Genomic DNA, 19275 nt, shown 5'->3' on the forward strand with positions numbered 1-19275 from the left:
ATGGCCCATGTGTGCTTTATATCCTTAGCATTTATATAGGGGGAGTGAAAACATTTAGTCCCTAAAGAGTTCCCCTAGGGTCACTGGTGGTGTGTGGAGTCATTTGGGGTCCATGGAGGGCCTCCAATGTTAGTGGTTACTGGTCTGTGGAGGGCCCCTGGTGTCAGCGCTAGTTTGTGGAGGGCCCCCGGTGTCGGCATTGGTCCATGGAGGGCCCCTGGTGTCAGTGCTGGTTCGTGAAGGCCCTCCAGTGTCAGTGCTGATCTGTGTAGGGCCCCCAGTGTAAGTGCTGGTCTAGGGAGGGCCTCCAGTGTAAATGTTGGTCCGTAAAGGGCCTCCGGTGTCCGTGCTGATCAGTGTTGGGCCCCCGGTGTCAGCACTAGTCCAGGGAGGGCCTCCAGGGTCAGCACCAGTCCATGGAGAGCCCCCGGTGTCAGTACTGATCCATGGAGGGCCCCCAGTGTCAGTGCTGGTCCGTGGAGGGCCTCTGGTGTCAGTGCTGATCCGTGTAGGGCTCCGTTGTAAGTGCTAGTCCAGGGAGGGCCTCTGGTGTCAGTACTAGTCCATGAAGGGCCCCATGTGTCAGCGCTGGTCCGTGTAGGGCCCCAGGTGTCAGTGCTGGTCCGTGTAGGGCCCCAGGTGTCAGTGCTGGTCCGTGTAGGGCCCCCGGTGTCAGTGCTGGTCCGTGTAGGGCCCCCGGTGTCAGCGCTGGTCCAGAGAGGGCCCCCCGGTGTCAACGCTGGTCCATGGAGGGCCCCCAGTTTCAGCGTTGGTCCAGGGAGGGCCCCCGGTGTCAGTGCCGGTCCAGGGAGGGCCCCCGGTGTCAGCGCCGGTCCAGGGAGGGCCCCCCCATGTCAGTGCCAGTCCAGGGAGGGCCCCCCGCGTCAATGCCGGTCCAGGGAGGGCCCCCGGTGTCAGCACTGGTCCAGGGAGGGACTCCGGTGTCAGCACTGCTCTAGGGAGGGCCCCCGGTGTCAGTGCCGCTCCAGGGAGGGCCTCTGGTGTCAGCGCGGGATTTGTTCAGTACAACAAGCAGTGGTGGATCTCTTCTAAAGTATTTACTCATCAGATTGAATATTTTTTCTCTGTAAAAGTGAATGTGTTTATGATATTTTCTTATAGGATGGGATGTTCTTATGTGTCACATTCTCCTGTGAAGGACAACATAAGTATCAGAAAATACAATTTTGTACACAGTAAAATATTTGTATGTGTCTGTATGTGCATAATGAAAGAAGCGTGTAAATAAAAAAACACTGGTAATATAAATAAAATCTTTTAGTGTAAAATCTTTATTACAATAAATCTTTAAACTTTGTATAATTAAAATCATAAAAAGACCAATACATTTCTTCATGCATATTTCCTCCCACTTTCCCAGCACACGGGGGTCTGGTTTCTCCACTGACCCAGGGGCACCATTATTACAAAGGTATTTTGCTACTGGCTGGGGTTGTATTTTAAAGGCCAGCCCATTACATGAGTTAGTTACCTTTGCAATACAGCACTATAATATTGTTTTCATTTCACTGCTGAAGTATTGTTTCCTATTGGTTCTCAGTGGAATCTTTAAACATAAGCCATGTAGTGACCAAAAACAAAAACATCCGTTGTTGTAATACACATGTAACAAAGATCACATCAAAACAAAATAGGTAAACACATTTTGTATATTTTATTAGCTAGTCATCTGACAAAGTAATACAAAAGAATTTTAAGAAGAAGTAAGAAGAATTAAATTTTATCCTTCCTGATTTCTGCCTGAGTGGTGAATAGAAAAACAAAAAAAGTATTTCATCATTATCATTAAATATTAGCACATATGAGACACAGTCAATAAAAATATAGCATATACAGGTAGTTCCCAGGTTACATACATGATAGGGACTGTAGGTTTGTTCCTAAGTTGAATTTGTATGTAAGTCAGAACAGGTACATTATTTTAATAAATGCAATTAGGACGGATGTTTGTCTCAGCATATTATTAGGCAGCATGGTGTCAGTTACTGTATAAAATCCTCACTGTGAGCTAATCACAAACAGAAAAAAAGAAAATGTTTATGGAGCCTAGACATTTATTAGCTTCTGGAGCAAGCTGTGCTTTGATATGCAAAAAGAAACAACTGCAGAGTTTGTCTTGGTCATTAATGAGTTACAAGAGGTTGCAGAACCGCAAAAGTCCTTCGGCAAGTCATGTGAACCGCCCCTCCCTCCTTCAAGCCTCTGTCCTGCGTAGGAGCGAGCAGGGAAGCCCCGTTCATATCTAGGAGTTGTCTGTATGTTGGATGTCCTTATCCCCGGTACTACCTGTATTGCAACATTTAATGAACTTGAAGGATACAGCAGCATTATATGGAGGAAAACAATTCCTAAAACATATTTTATTTCAAAATCATCAAAACACTCTTTACAATTATTTTGCATCATGTTGGAAAACAATTCTCTGCAGATGAATATTTTCCTGGCAGCTCCATGTCAGCCTACAAATGCGTATCCCATGGTGACATGGAGCATGTCAAGAAATGGAAAATTACAGTAGGTATATATTCCGTTTTCCATTTTCCTGACAGCCGCGTGTCAGTATGGGATGTGCATTTGTAGGCTGACATGGAGGAATTTTCAGTTGGAAAGTCAAGACATACTAGATGTATGTTCTCAAACATTCACCCATTCTTTGACCAGCCCATTATTTGTATCAGTATGGAAAGGGATTGCTTTGAGACTAAAGGTTCTAAAGACCACAACACATGACATTAGGGGACCTGCGTGGGCAGAAAGGTTTACAAAGATGGGTTTGAGTTTTTCCAAAGAATGAGTATAATACCCATCACTGGTTTCCAGTACCTGCACAGGTGAGAAAGAAGCTTTAGTAATATTCTCTGTGTTAGCTATGTCTGGAGTTCCCTTTAACAGGTCACTTGTTTTTGATTTGACAAATAATTACTCTGGAGGTGTATGATACATACCTAATATTCAACTCATCAAAGGTATCAACGTGCTTTTCTAATTTTTCAGAGTTCTGTGTTGTAAAAAAAAAGAAAGGAAAGTGGATGATAATTGGTTAGTAACAATACAGTAAACAATAATACTGAAAATATAAATCTTCATATTGAATATAAGCCCCAGGTGGTGACACAGAGATTCTGCTTACCCAAGTCACACTTACTTATTATTGTTACTGATCATTGAGATTGATTTAGAGGATAATTTGTTAAATATATTGCCAAGTAGAGGATACCTGGAGCTGTTTCATTACAAAGTGGGCTGTGTTGCACTGATATTAAAAAGGCCTAATCATACAAAAAAAGCATCTTTTGGTACATTTTTTATAAATTGAAAATGTAATAATAACTTCATATATTTATTAACCCCCCCTAGCGGTAATCACGAGATTGACTCAGGGTGAAATTTACCTGCAAAAAGTGACACACGGGGTTGCTTAAAACTTAAAACCCACTTACCTTGCTTCATTGGCCTCCTGCTGGTCCCCGCAGGTCCTGGGGACACGTCCTCCTCCCCCGATCTTCAGCTGTGAACTGCAGAGACGATCTCCGGGGTTTCCCGGTGACATCGGTGCATGCGTCAGTGCGGGTGGGAGAAGTGGCGGGAAATTAAAATCATTTTGTATGGGATTCAATACAAAAATAGCTGTATTGAGTCCAATACAAAGAAATCCTCATAAAATATATATATATATAATTATATATAATATACAAACTACTGTACAATTATATTAAGTGTCACTATTTGTTTAACAGATTTTTGTGTTTTTTTATCTAAAGCTTAATATTAAATTTTGGACATATTTCGGTGAGTTATGCCTAAGAATTAAAGGCCTACAATGTAAAATAAATTTCCATGCAAAAAAAATGTAACACTTTTTGCATGGAAATACGGACAGAATTAGAACCAGGGAGGTTAATATAAAACCAATGGGGTAACTTATTGTTAAGACGAAGTAATCAGAAAGGTCGAAAGTTAGAAATTTCTTTTTCAATGAGCTACCTTGTTCCGAGAAACAGCTGTTTTTGTTGTAGCTTCGCTTCCATGGCAGACTGCGTCTGAGAAAAGAATACATAAGATCGAGTATTCAGGTATTTAATGTTTAATTATTAGGTTGTAATTGCAAAAACCAAAGGAAATAAATCTTATCTAATAATGAAAATGTATTCCTTACATGAATTATTAGGAAAGAGGCTAATATTACCAAATCACTATTTTAAGTAATGCTCAAAAGCTCCCTTATGCAGCCTAAAGCCAAGGTATAGATGATATCTACCAGTAGAATTTGGGATGTTTTATTGTCAATAAAAGGACTGCTGCAAAAGTAAAGAAAGAAAGCACAATACAAAATACCATTTATATCACTTTATGAGTCCCTTTGGGTGTGTCTGATGCCTGTCCCCCATTGTGCACTATGAATCCACCCAAAGCCCATTATCACTAGTATGTCTCTGGAATGGATGACCGGGGGTTTCTGTTCATCATTATCCACATAATCATATTACTGTTATTTCATAATCATATTACCGCATTGCTTTGACTCCCAAGAATAGTGATATGTGGGTGGTGACAAGGAAGGAGAAAACTCCTTAGTCATTGCTGTCACAAAGCTCATAGCAGAATCGTCGGGCCTTTCATACCTCTATGCATACTTTAGGCCGTGCTACAATAAAGAGGTCCGCATTGCCCGATTAGAACTATTGGGTCGGGGGATACGAGGTGAAGCTAGCTGGAGTGACCAATACCATTTACAGGAAGTAGAAGCACTGAAATAGTAATAGTAGCAATTGCAATTGCAGGGATTTTATAAGGTATTGCAACAATATGAAACAAGCTATTAAAAAAAAAATAAAAGAAGAGTACATTGTTGTGTTTTAAATTTGCATATAGTTTAAGTTGAAATTGACAACTCATCCACTCTATTTTGTTTACTTACCTTTTTAACCATATTTTCTTTCTACTTTTCTTGCAATGTTTTTGTTTATTTTTATTTATTTATTTTTTAAATTTAAACCACCACATTAATTTGTAACAAACCTTTCTATACTTTGTACTGAAAGCATAGTTTTCATAGGAAATGATTAAATAAATGTGTGCTTTTAGCATGGAATAAATGACATTTGTACAAATTTAATAATGATATTAATGTCACAATATTCATTAGGACTAAATGACACAGATTTGACCAGGTGACAACAGAATTCTGTACATTTGCAGATTTATTAACAAAAAGCTCATTATAGTACACTGTACATATGAAATTAAAAAAATAATATAGGGTCGATTTACTTACTGGATTTTATTTTACGTATGGACTTGCGACAACGCAGTGTGTTTTCTTTCATTTTATAACTATAAAATAAGAGAAGTATAATCACGTCAATACCTGAAACTGAACTGTACAGTGCAGGGTTTTGTGTTATCAATGCTTCACAACATCTGAATAGTTTTAGGTCAGGTTACATAGATTTACAGTCTGGTCCTCCTAGATTGTAAGCTCTTCGGGGCAGGGTCCTCTCATCCTCCTGTGTCACTGTCTGTCATTTGAAACCCCTTAACTTATGTTTGTCTATGAAGTGTTCATGAATCATTTTTTTCTGCAAAGCTGTACACGATGCCACTTTCTCATGAACCCCTCTAGTTACAAATATATCCAAGGTAGTTACAATCATAATGTTGTACATTGGCCTTTTTATTGTACATAAGTGTTTTTTTTTTCAGTCCATGTTACCCCCTTGGGTAGATGTGAGATTTTCCCTTTACAGTGTAAAATTATAAATATAGAGTATAGGACACCACCGACTAAAATAATTATTTCCTTGGCCTTAAAACCAAGCTTGATAATATTTGAAACATTTCATTTGAAAAACTTCAGACTGAATTTACTTAAAGCAATGATTTATTAGTTGGCAGTCTGACTTATATTTGCATATAGTTACACAGAAAAACATTTGCTTGGGAATAGAAAATTTTCCAAACTGAAATAAACAATCTTGGGTAGATTTTCCTATTTTGAGATCTCGGTGAATTCAGTGTTCATAAGGAGATGTATTGTAGTCATACAGTAAATAGTACAATAACTAGTCCTTCTATGCTTCCTACAATCATGTCTATTCACCAATACCATGTAGCTTTATTACACATTTCCATTGTTTATTGAAGATATATCCTGTGTGTGAATGATCATGCAGTGACTGTGGATGTGACACCAAGTACAGAGGAGACTACGAGGTCTTCCTTTCCTGATCATTATAGCAGCAGTTCAGCTCAAATTAAAAGAAATGTACTTGTTATTGTAAAGTGATTTAAAGTACACATTTCTTTAATATAGACATACATTTACATTTAGTAAGGCTACTTTTGGCAGCAATTAAAGCAGCTCTAAATTTTAGACAACCTTTTTAATTAAAGTAAAAATTGTAATTTTTTTTTTTTAAATGCAACACCCTTTTTTTAAGAAAAAAAAAAAGAGCACAAAGCCACCTAGGGATACCGAGGTCACACATTTGGGGAGACTCTTGGCCGCTCCTTTAGGACATCCGCCGAAGGAGCCTTTTCTTAAATGGAAGAAAAAAATTGCCACTCAAACATGAGCAGTAGGATTGGAAATTTTTTTCTATCTACTTCACCTGATCTTGCGCCTGTGCAGTCCGAGATCAGGTGACATAGGAAGAATGGAGAAGATGGCACTTCTAAGGCCCGTAAACATCTTCATAGCACTATGCACATTAAAACACATATTTATTGCTAATGCTGCATTCATAATACAGTAAATGTAAGAGGCATGCTTGCCTTGTAATGTGCTGCAACCTACGGCAAAACACGGCAGTTTGGTGGGAGCGGAGGTGTGTGTGTGGGGTGGGGGGGTTAGGGAGTTTTGCACTCCTTTTCATGTTAGGGGTACATTAGCACCATATTTTTTATTGGGCTGCACGTTACCATGCAACATAACAAGCATTAACGCACTGCATAGATCTAAACGGGGCCTTAAGGCAGTGTTTAGCTTTGACATTCATTTTTCTAGTCACAAACATCAGATCCAAAGTGAGGGTTCCTGTTAACAAATAGAATAAGACTTTGAGGCAGCAGGTTTACTTACGATGAAGAAGAAATGCTTGAAAGCGTTCTGGTCCACAAATATTAGGAATAGCTCACACCAAGCTGGGCCCATGTCCTGCCATTCAGCTAAAGAATCTCATGGTCTGTTAATTATCAGTTAAACTGATAAAGCAGGAGGGGCCAATAATATTGGAAAAAATGGGAGGGGGGGGGGGAGTGGTCACATAGCGGTAAATAAAGCTTTTTATGCTTGTGTTAAAGCTGTGAAATAAGCCTTGTATGTGAGTCTAAGTAAAAAAAAAATAGTTGTTATAGTTTATAATATTGTATAAGAGTAGACTATAGAAAGTGTGTGTGTTCTACCTTATTGAAAGTCTTCCTGACTAAATGATGTGACGTCAAAGTGAAGAGTTGACACTTTGAAACTAAAATTAAGGGACACTTATTATAAAGCAGTGTGTATTTTTCTGTTGCATGTATATTGAATTGGAGATTCATTTACCTGCAGTGATTATCTAGTGAATTCCACATTTAGTGCTTTATAAAGTGTGGCAGAACACCTGCATGGAAATGTACTATATTTCTCTTTTTTCTGTACAACAATGCAACTGCTTTGTTCTGTGCTACATACATGTGTTGGAGACACGACTTGCTTCATGTAACACATTGCTGTGTATTACCATAAAGATGGACCTTGTATCTGTGCATATCAGCTCCAAAATGTGCTACAACACAAAGAAATGTATAGAAAAGCAAAATCTCTCCTTACCTAGTTCAGATAAAACATCAACTATATGTATAAAAGTGGTGTACATTCTGTAAGGACATAATACCAGCACAGATTTTGTTATGCTTCTCCATATATGCACCATAATTATTTTCATGTCTTTATTGTAGCCACCAATTAAAGTGATCAAATCTGGGCACATATATATGAGAAAACAGAATCAGGCCTGATGCCCATAGATTAACAAGTAAATTAAAAAAAAAAAAACAAATGATGCAAGAACAGGAACTTCTAAACGCAACAATTAGTATCCCTGACGTTATCTCTAAAGGATTTTTTTTTTTGCATGGGATTTGGGTATTTTTTAGTGACCCCAAAACAACATTACTAATGTATAATTGTGTGTGAAATTGCCAGATTAACAGATAGAATCAACATCAGATTCCCTTTATAGTGGTCATATAATCGATCATCATGTTATAGAATAAAAATCTACTCCAAAAGACTGAGAATATTGTCAAAAATATATCTTTATTTTCACATAACATCAACTAAAGTTGACATTCTACAGATATGTTCTGTAGATGTCATGTGAAGCACACAATGACTCGGTGCATTATAATATATTCAGCATTTTGTTGTGTAGTTGCTGCACAGCAGCTTCTTATTGGAGCCGTTTAACACTTTCTAAGTAATGCCTCTCAACATTAAAACACCAAATACTGCAGCAACCATTTACATTGGTTTACACGGAATGTAACATTGTCTTCCCCTATTCACAGCAGGTAGAGGTACCCATAAATCAATCATCTTTTCTTTATTCATGCTGATGAGCATTCTTCAGCCTTCCTTGTCCTCCATTTCTAAAAAGTCTGTCAATGTTCCAAGGTCTAATGGGATGATCAGATACTCCACTCCATCTGCTCCCTGTGAACGGAACAAAACCATACAGTTTACATTAGAAAAAACTGAAGCAAATCTGTTTTTATTTATAAATGTATTCCTATATTTATTAAATTATTCCCCTGTCAATTTGCTCTAAATTCATTTACAGATAAAACATTTCCTATTGTGATAGCTGTGCACTGTGACAATTGGCCAGTAGGTGGCAGAACGAGTCATTATTTTAATAGGCACTATATTGAGAAGTATTATTATTATTATTATTATTATTATTATTAATAAACAGGATTTATATAGCGCCAACATATTACGCAGTGCTGTACATTATAGAGAGATTCGTCCATGATTAGGTGAATTTCAGATGAACTGAGAATATTCTGTTTATTTGTAAATTTTGAGTTCTTTATCATTCTCTCTTTAACAGAAAAATAAGTCAGATGGGAAAATTTTTGTTCATTTAGTTGTGCAATAGTTCTGCCCCTTCTATGGCTGACACGTATCTTCCTCTTAAGTTTTTAAAACCATAAAGAGAGTTATGACAAATGACAATACACTCTCTTCATCATAAGTTCTGCCCAAACATAATTTTTCGTATACAAAAAAAAAACTCGATACAGATTTCACAACAATACACTTGGCTTTGAACATAATAATAACAGGAACAAACAATCAAAACCATATAGCAGTTCTCTCTACTTCAAAACCCGAGGGATCTGATCGGTAACTAACTAAATTTGCTATACAACAGTCGTTGAGACCTATCAGACCCTTTTTCGGTGAGCAGCAGACCAAACTGCCAGACACGGTGGGATGGGTCGGGGTAGGGGGTAGAAGACTCACATTAATAAGTGAAGGTAATGAGACATTGTCTAATTGGACCTAAAGTGACACAGTAATCAAATGATCAGAGACCACTCTGACTCTGACTCTGTTAGTCAATAACGAAGTGTCAGATGCTTGTTCTAATTGGGGGGGCGTTTATTATTGTGTCCTCTGCTTGGAGCATTGTGCTAGGGAATGATATTATACAATGTTTAGACATAAGGAGTGTAATTTTTTGCCTTGGCCTAATGCATCACATGATTATTTTCCTTGCTCACAAAGAAAATGACTTGTACATTAGCAAGTTTAGGGTGAGATGACAGTATAAATATTACTTGTGAACATGTATTGCATTATTTGTAATTAAGACAATACACAGGGAAGTTCAGGAAACAAGGACAAAACACAACTGATTACCTATTTAAAGGAGACTATGAATCTACATTTTTTTTTAGAATTGTATCCTGTTATACACAGAAGTCCCTATGATTTTCCAAAACCTCCTACACTGGATCAGTGTATAGACTGATTCAACCACTAGAGGGCGCACACACACAGTGTTATCATTGCCATAACTTGGCATCAAGTTTATAAATCCTTAAACTTAACACACAGGAGTTAAGGCTGGAACATGGCATTACTTACAGCCTAAAACCTGGTCCATAAGAACAAGCATGTGTGCCTCTGAATGAATCAGTGCTTAAACCTGGAATATTAAGCATTACTGCAATATTTTCTAAAACGGTAACCCTTCAGACAAACAAATCAATCAGAATGGAGTCAGAACTCCCAATTTGCATACTTGTTGCATGTCTGGCTATGCGGTCTATACTCGGTGTATTCTGGAGTAGAATGACAGGCAGGAAACTAATATTTTTAAAATGAGAAGTCAGATATTTAATGGCGTCATACAAATAATGTAGAGCTGGGAATAAAAATGCTAGAAAGACACCAACATTATTTTCTAGGATATGGGGTTATGTCCTTTTACTAATCCCATCATCTGAGCCTATGTTTCTGTAGTTTTCTCACTACAACTGGAAGGTATTAGTTACAATCAGGTAAACTAGCGGGGGATCACACAGCCATGAGACTATATACATACCTTTTTTGTGCGTATCAGTTTGTGGTCTCTAAACTCGGTCAGCTGAGCCCTCAGTGTTAAGTCACTGTTGACAAGAAACGCTTCTCTACACTGCTGATAAAAGTCTTGAAAAGAGAGACCTAAAGGGGATGAAAGAACATAAAAGAATTAAGTCTGTCTTTCCTCCGCAATTCCCATCCTACAAATACAAAACCATTTTGTGTGACACCGGTCATACTGCTTCTACCATGGTGATCTTTAATTCAGTTTAATAATATAGCAAATCAGCAAGCTGTAACAGGTTTCAGTCCAATGGAATGAACCAATGCAAGTACAGGTAGTCACCGAGTTAATGGCATCCGACATACGGACGACGTCTAGATAGGAACGGGGCTTCCTTGCCAGGGGAGGGGGCAGTTTGCATGACTTGCAGAAGAAATCTTTTGCGGTTTTCTTTTGTAACTCTAATGACCGAGACAAAATCTGCAATGGTTTCTTTTTGCATATTGCAGCACAGCTTGCTCCAGAAGGTAATGGATGTCTCTAGGCTAAGTTTTTCTTTCTTTGTTTGTGATTAAGTCACAGTGAGGATTTTATATAGTAACTGACACCACACTACCTAATATTATGTTGAGACAAACATTTGTCCTAATTGCATTTATTAAAATATTGTACCTGTTCCGACTTACATACAAATTCAACTTAAGAACAAACCTACAGTTCCTATCTTGTATGTAACCTGGGGACTAGCTGTATACTGAAAATGGCACTTTCCATCAGGGATATAGCATTAGGTAGATGTATTTCCTATTGTCCACTACATCCATGGTTGCATGGACAGACTTAAAAATAGACCAAGGTCCTATTTTCTTTTTTTATTGGAACTGGGTCTACCACTGTGGTAATGCGTGCGTGAGTTCCACTTGTTTGCATAAAATGACAGGCACTGGGAAAGCAGTTGATCATAGAAATTATATACATTTATAATCTATTTTGTTATTGGTGAAGAGTGAAAAATAACAGTACTGTACTATATCTTTTTAGATCTTTTCAGTGGGGCAAATATGCTACACAGATCAGAGATTCAGGTCAATCACAAAAATCAGAGAAGTAGGATGGGGAGTTTTATATATTGCATTATTGTATTATTTAATGAAGGGTTCACCTTTACTGAAAAAAATGCAACTGCATGAGAAAAATATAAAGTACTGTATAAAAACAAAAGAGGTGTCCCCGCGACACCTTCGTTTATGTTCATTGCTAACGTTGCGTGCACACTTGCAATAATTATCGCTGGACACAAATGAATAATGACCGATAATCGTTAACAAAAATATTCACAATGACTGACCAACAACGCCGAAAAATGAGGATTGTCGCTGAAAATGAACGACCGTCCCTGCAGATCTGATTGGGCGACAATCGTTCACTATCTATTGTGTGCACGGTCATTCAGTGATCGTGGATTTTTCTGCAGTAAACTTTCTCCTTTACACGTCACTTCCTGCATCGTTCAAACAATTGTATCTAGCGTGTGTACACTATTGGTGGATTATATTTGAACGATCGTATTGTTACAGAATGTACAGAATTGTTCACAATATGATCGCTCAAAATAATCGTGGATAATCGTTAGTCGTTCATTTTCTAACGATAATTATTGCAAGTGTGTACCTAGCTTAATCAGTAATGGGACATTGCCCAAAACACATAAGAAACCAGCTAAAACTATAAAACTATAAATATATATTGAATACAATTTAACATACCTTGATAAGAAGGGTTGTCCTTGTTGGCCATCTGATACTCTGCCAGCAGCCGGAAAATCCCTCTGCAAACCAAGAGAGCACAAGAGGATTAATAGATTCTTAGGACATTTTACAAATGATGGGCTTGGTGGTTAACAAATGTCTAGAGAAGCTAAACTGTTAAACTATAAAATAAGGAAACTGCTAAACTGCTACAAAATTTCTATGGGTTTCAATGGAACAAAATCAAGCAAAGTATAGAGCTGAGCCCTCTGTATATGTGTATTCTAAACATTTTGCATAGCGCTCACTGAGTTTTAGACATTGAGATGACATGGTTAACAAATGATATTCAAAAATCTAAACAGCTCTGTGATTAAAAACCTTAGAAAAGCTTGTGTAGGTTTGAAGTGATCTGGCTAAAATGTAAAACTCCGATGTTGCTTACCTGGCATTGGGAGTAAGACTGCGCAGCACATGAGTAAGGGAGCTGAGGGCCAGAGCTCCAGAGCGTTTAACCAGCAAAGAGTTCTCATAGGAAGTCTCTTCTACATAGGAGCCGTATGTTGTAGTTTCATACCACAGCCAGTTATACAGACTTTGCTTTGACTGATCCCACACTGAAAAAAGAAATGTCAAGAGCTGTTAAACTGGATAGTGTGAGCTGGTTCAATCTGTGTATAACTACTCACATCGCCTACTGACCAGCTTGAATACAAGAATTAGAACACAGCAAGATGGAAAAGAGTTTTAGAAAGAATTACCCATCCTAATATACTAATATGAATGTTTAGGTGCAGGCTTTGCTTCATAATTGACGGACATTCCAGTATCTTAGGTGTATAATCTGTCTTGTGAAAGAGGTCAGGATAAGATCCCTTAAACACAGACTTTGCCGATATATGAAGACCTAATGTTTGTACCAACTCTACCCTCAACCAAATATCCAATACTATTGGAGCACAGGGGGAGAAATCATACAGGGAAACAGCAAGAGTTTAAGAATGGTATCAGTCTGTTCCAGGCGAAAGGAAGAAGTCCTCTCATTTAACAGACTAGAACACTATAACTTTACAGCAAGTCACAAGGTGAGAGGCTGCAAGGAGATCCCAATCTGTGTCACACATTTGTGTAATAAGCCAACAAATGCACAGGTACCACAGTTGACATAACTGTTATAAGCCGGATTGAATACAAAAAAAAAAAAAAAAAACTTACTCAAAGGAGCATTAATATGATCAATAGATGCAACTACGTGAATGTTGGAGATGGAAGCCAGTTGCCCGAGAACCTGTTGACTTTTGTCTCCTCTTAACATGTGACTGTCCAAATTATGAATAAGAAGATAAAGCACCAGGGAGCCATCTACAAGAAAAGAAAAGGAATAATTTAGCACAATGCCTTTGGAGAACGCACAACACTATCAATGGGGAGACATGATTTCCACAAATGTATATAGGATTACATCACACAGCGCACAGTAACCCATTGAAACCAATGTATTTGTATCTTTCAGTCATATCTGATTAGTTCATAAAGGGCACTGTATGCTATTAGGAGACAGATGCTAGAAATAATAAAACCGAGCAATGGATGGATGCAAGCACAGTCTGAGTGAATTGCCATTTAATGCTAGAAAATAAATAAAAAAATTTATTGTTTACTGGTTTTAAATCCACATTGACCTTATTTATCAGTAAAAAAATTGTGATTTAAACCATATTATAAGCAGTGTGCAGTAGCGGAGCTGTCTTACAAACAGCTCATTAAGCACTAATCCACTGTGAACGGCTCTGATAAGACAAAATGAACAAACTCATTATGGAAATGCCACTGACCAGACAGGCAGCTGCTGTGGTTATGTAACACAATTAAAGCTTCAAAATAACTCTAGATTATTATTAGAAATGAATACATGTGTTCCTGTTCATTATAACGTTTTCAGGAAAACAGGCAGAAATATCAAAGCTGAATGCTAAGCTTATCACAGAAATGATAAGCATATGTGGTGGAATGCCTGCTAAAGGATTTGTAGCTATGTCCATCCAGTTCTAAAATGTGTATAGCTCTGCCATGCAGAACAGCCAAATGGATGACAACCTTTCTTACTATATCACAATTCAGTACTGTAGAAGGAATACAGTGGGGTGCACTCTCTACTCTCTGACCTTGCTGACAAGACAAGAAAAAACCCTTCACAGACTGATGAGGTTATCAGTCTACTCACTGTCCTCCTCCTGTCAGGACCATTGCATCCAGCACACTTGACTACCTACTGGACCTGCCCTTCTTTTACCAGTCTAGGTGCTACAGAAGAAAATATTGCAAGGAGTTAAATGTAAGACTTTAAACCAAAAAAAAAAAAAAAAAGGGAGATGGCCCTTTTGCAATAAAACAAACTTACCCGGTTGTTCACTATCTTTTCTAAAAAGTAAACTGGGCTGCACACACTTAGCTCATTGTATGGTGTCTCCTATGTTTCCTAGCATACCCCCAGCTGCCGTTACATTATTCCAGCCTGTCCAATCAAGATGGCTGAAGAACCTAAACCCAGAGGAGTACTGGGTGAAGATGTCTGCACCCATGACAGATAAAAGACAGATTAGGCTATTATAAAAATTATGATCAGGCAGGTAAGTTTATTTTTTTGCAAAATAGATATTGCCTGTCCTGCAAATCTGCTTGCATTTTTTAATGTTTTAATTTTAGTTCCAATTTAATTCTGTATGAGTTGCATCACAAAACACATTTAATACCATTACACATAGCTTTTAATTAATTTACCTTTTTTTTTGCATGTGCTTGGAGTTTAACATTAACAGGCTATTGCTGTACTAACAGGGCACCTAATTTTTTAGGCAATATGTAAGTGAACCTAATAAAAATGATTCTGCCAACAACAATCAGAAAGGATACCAAGCTATACATTGCTAGCATTAGTACATGGACCGTATACCTGTACAGGAGGTATAAAATTTCCTTGTGATAATTGGTAAATATGGCCATTTCTCTTTTTGTTATACAAAATGCATTGTACCATATTGATTCTACAGGCTAATAAAAATGTTGAGCTTCTTTTCTTTATTAGATGTTTGATCCAGCCTATATCTTTAGCTTACCATTCTTGAACTTCTGTATGATAAAGTCCATTTGATCCAAAGGGCTGCGAAAAGTCCCGGTGTGACCTAAAGCTTCTTCTGTGATGGAATTTAAAATCTTGAAAATAAAAAAAACCAAAACAAAATTAAAACTAATCTGTGTACACATCTCATATATGAAGGTGCATTGATCAATCACATTCTCCCATTTTTTTTTTAAATAATACAAAGAATGTAAATGCTTGCAAGGGAAAAAACAAACAAAAATTCTAAACAGTTTGTAAGGCTTTAAGCTTTCTGGGGCAAAAATAGTAAATAAACAACTACTCCATAATAGAACTGAGCAAATTGAAAATTGGGGTTCATGTTAATATATAGTAATATAGCCCTGCCATAGTGAACACAAGCAGAAACAGTAGCAAAAAGAGTAGCACTAGTCTAACCTCTAAAACCAATAGTACCCTGAATTTACATCCACAAAATAATTTCCATCTGGATCAAAAGCTTTGTTTTGATGAACCTGAAATGTATATGCAGAACTGCCTGCAATTGTTCCCATATGTTTATTGATCAAAAGTTCTTTTTTGTTTAAAAGGAAAAAAATGTTTTTAAGCCTATGGTTCATTATTACTTTACTGCTTAAAGAGGAACTAAACCCAAAAGTACCAAAAACAAAAAAAGTCCACTTACCTTCAATCCTGCAGGGCAATATGATCCATCTGGAGGTCTCTGCCATCGGGTCCCCTGTCGTCCCTGCATCCATCTGCAAGCCGGGCGGTGCCATCTTTCTCTCTTTTTCCTGGTTCTTCATCCTACGTCACCGACCCAGGCACGAGATCAGGTGACATAGGATAGAAAGAAAACCGATCTCACCGCACATGCATGAGATCAGCAAATTATTTTTCCCCCCCACGAAAAGGCTCCTTCTGTGCATGCCCGAGACGCTCAGGCATGTGCAGAAAGAGCACCCAAGAGCCTCCCGGGATGCCTGACGTAGCTATCCCCGGAGGCTTTGCGCTCCCATTCATTCTGGATCGCCTAGGAGGTCAAAAATTAGGGTGCACCTTTTTTTTTTTTTTTTAAAGGGTGTTGCATTTAAATAATAAAAACAAAACAGAGTTTTTACCTTACATAAAAGAGTTGTCTACTTTAATGAGATTCTTACACCAGAACAATCATGCAGACTATGAAGTCATCTTCAACTACCATACTTGTTCCAAGTTAGGTACCTGTACATAGTTAGCTCCAACAAGCATTACAACATGACCATGTAACAAAATATAAATAAAATGATTACTAAAGAAGAACCCTTACAGATTTAATTGTAATGCCTGGAAAAAATCCATTGACTACAATGTGGAGAGAATCCTGTAGCATGGATGTTCTAAACTTTTCTATGAGGTTCCTCTTGGAGCCAAGACCAAATAGGATGATATTGAATCCCAAACTGCCAAGAAAAACACAAAGAAATTACTACAGTAAGAGACATTTTCATGGATGAAATCTACTTCTATTACTAAACCAGACCAAAGAACAAAACTGCAACCTGATTTCTGGGGCTTTTCCAGATCAAATGTGTATATACGGATACCTGGTCTTATGATTTTTAAGGCATGAAAAGGCTTAATAGAACCCATGTCTGTTGAGAATGCACACTTACAGTAAAATTTAATGAAACATGCTAAGTAAATCAAAGCCGTTGCCCCACTTCTTTCCGGTATATGTAGGGTGGCACAGAAAGGCTTGGTATACCTTTTTAAACAACTGCACAGCCACCTGTAAAATCCAATTCTGGTGCTTGTAAACATTAACACAAACACTGGGAATAAACCTTTACCTAGGAAACTGCAGATGCTTTAACTAGCCCATGGCTATTACACTACAGTTTACAGTTATTTACATATACTTTGGGGGAAAGAAGGATGGCAGCAACTTTGGTTTACAAGAAGCAGGCAGGATGGTGAGCATGCAAGAATAGCCCTAACCAATTAACCTTTGTTGCTTACGATTAAAAATATTGACACTGTATTCTTTCTGCATGTTATTATTAACAGATTAACTTTTTTTTAAAACTGTCAATTGCAAAGAATAAAAAACTGCTTACTTATAGAAATCTAAGCAACTTTTAGGAGCCAGACAGAAAGGGTTTATTCAGGTTCCACAACAGCATGTGATGGATAGGGTAGTCCTTACAGCTGTGCAACTAAAACTGGCCTAAAGCCACAGTTTGGGCACAGCCTTTGATATAAGCCATGAGCACTTACTGTAGCTGTAACATCCACTTGTAGAATAGAGCTTCATATTTTTTGTTAAGATAGTGAAGATCATCAGAAAAGGTAGTTGGGGTCTGGTCCAAAAGCTTCCGCAAAGTTTCCTGTGAATGTTAAAATTTGGAAAACTATGTAGTTGACATTTAAAGCCAAAACTAAACATAGCAAATTATCAAAGCAACAATGTGGATTGTTTGTCTAGCTGTTTGGCTAAAATATTTTTGAGCCTTATGTCTTCAACAAGTAGGCAGCCAGAAGCAGTGCAGTAAAAAAAAAAATCATTCCCATCTGGAGATCTACAATCTTCAGGGGAAAAAACATCCATCAGGGAGGAGAACTAGAACATCCAACCTTTTGGAACACCAATCTAAAGCAAGCTTTTACTTTGTGTGCAGGGGGTATTGCCCACAAGGGTGGGGAGCCTACAAACTATCAGTTAGCAATAGCAGTTCCACATATTTTTGCAGCTCTACACCGCAGGTTTAGACAAACCATAAACCCAGGCAGCTAATGTACAAAAAATATTTTTTTCAGTGATGTCTAGATCTTTTCATGGCAGTCCACTTTCTCTTTGATCATGTAGTTGCTGAATGTTTAACATTCCTGACTTTCACATTAAGCCCTGTCAACAAATGTCAATGTCCTGCCATCTTCTGCATGTTTCACCAATCTTGGATGTACTTGATTACCAACAGGTTGATGTCTGAAATTTTGGGGCAAGGTTCCAGCACAAACTTCGGGTACAATCCTCTAATTCAATTTGAATACCCAAAGTAGGTCTAAGGGGCTGTTAACTGAAAAGTGGGACTGCGTAGCAATTGCTTAGCACTGAATTCAGCTCAGATTTTATTGTGCATGCAAGATCAGAGGATTTAAAGACGTGGACCTGTTTTATTTCACCTGTGTGCCTACATTATAATCTAGATTGATTAAATACCCTACCAGAAAAGTTTCGGGAAAAACGGAAACAAGGGTGCACTCTTTTGGTTGTAACCCCATTAAGATTATAGTTTTTGCACAAAGAAAGGATTGGTGTTCATACTGGAACAATAATAAAATCTACCTAGTATGTATTGTACATGAACCACATTTTATTTTAAAGCCATCATGTGTAGTATGAATTAGAAAATGTTTTCTTCATACCTGGTCTAACTTTGGAGTCTGAAGCTTCTGCAAAGTTCTGTCGGAAGTGAGGACCTTGGAACTGCTGTGAGCTTCAAAGTACTCTTCCACCAAGTTGCTCTGCTAATGAAAAAATTTCAAGATCTGTTTACATACAACAACAATTAAAGTCACTGACCACTAAAACCTTCCAATTAGAATATATAAAAAAAAGTAGCCAACGAATACATGAAAGTTTGTAGCTCCAAAAACAACTTACATTCTTCTTTCCTTTTTTGGATGGTGTTTTTCCAGGAGTCTGAGATACTTTACTTGGCGTTTGTGATATTTTACTTGGTGTTTTGGCAGTGGCTGGCTTATCTTCCATCTCTTCATCAGAATCAGAGGCGGAATAATCACTCTCACTGTCGGACCTTAAATTTGGTGCTGTAAAATAAAA

General features: G+C 37.8%; 1 protein-coding gene across 1 annotated transcript in view; it reads right to left on the bottom strand.

Annotated features, from left to right (window-relative positions):
* Positions 1 to 8301: 8301 nt before the first annotated feature.
* Positions 8302 to 19275, bottom strand: part of ORC2 (origin recognition complex subunit 2) — a gene marked incomplete at its 5' end in the record, with an annotated part of 14351 nt that continues 3377 nt past the window's right edge. The window contains 10 exon segments of the mRNA XM_072418727.1: positions 8302 to 8716; positions 10620 to 10738; positions 12368 to 12429; positions 12795 to 12966; positions 13565 to 13711; positions 15466 to 15562; positions 16759 to 16891; positions 17709 to 17818; positions 18858 to 18959; positions 19096 to 19262. Coding sequence (XP_072274828.1) covers positions 8630 to 8716; positions 10620 to 10738; positions 12368 to 12429; positions 12795 to 12966; positions 13565 to 13711; positions 15466 to 15562; positions 16759 to 16891; positions 17709 to 17818; positions 18858 to 18959; positions 19096 to 19262 — 1196 coding nt within the window.

Source organism: Pyxicephalus adspersus, chromosome 7 (assembly GCF_032062135.1).
Source record: "Pyxicephalus adspersus chromosome 7, UCB_Pads_2.0, whole genome shotgun sequence".
Taxonomy (NCBI): domain Eukaryota; kingdom Metazoa; phylum Chordata; class Amphibia; order Anura; family Pyxicephalidae; genus Pyxicephalus; species Pyxicephalus adspersus.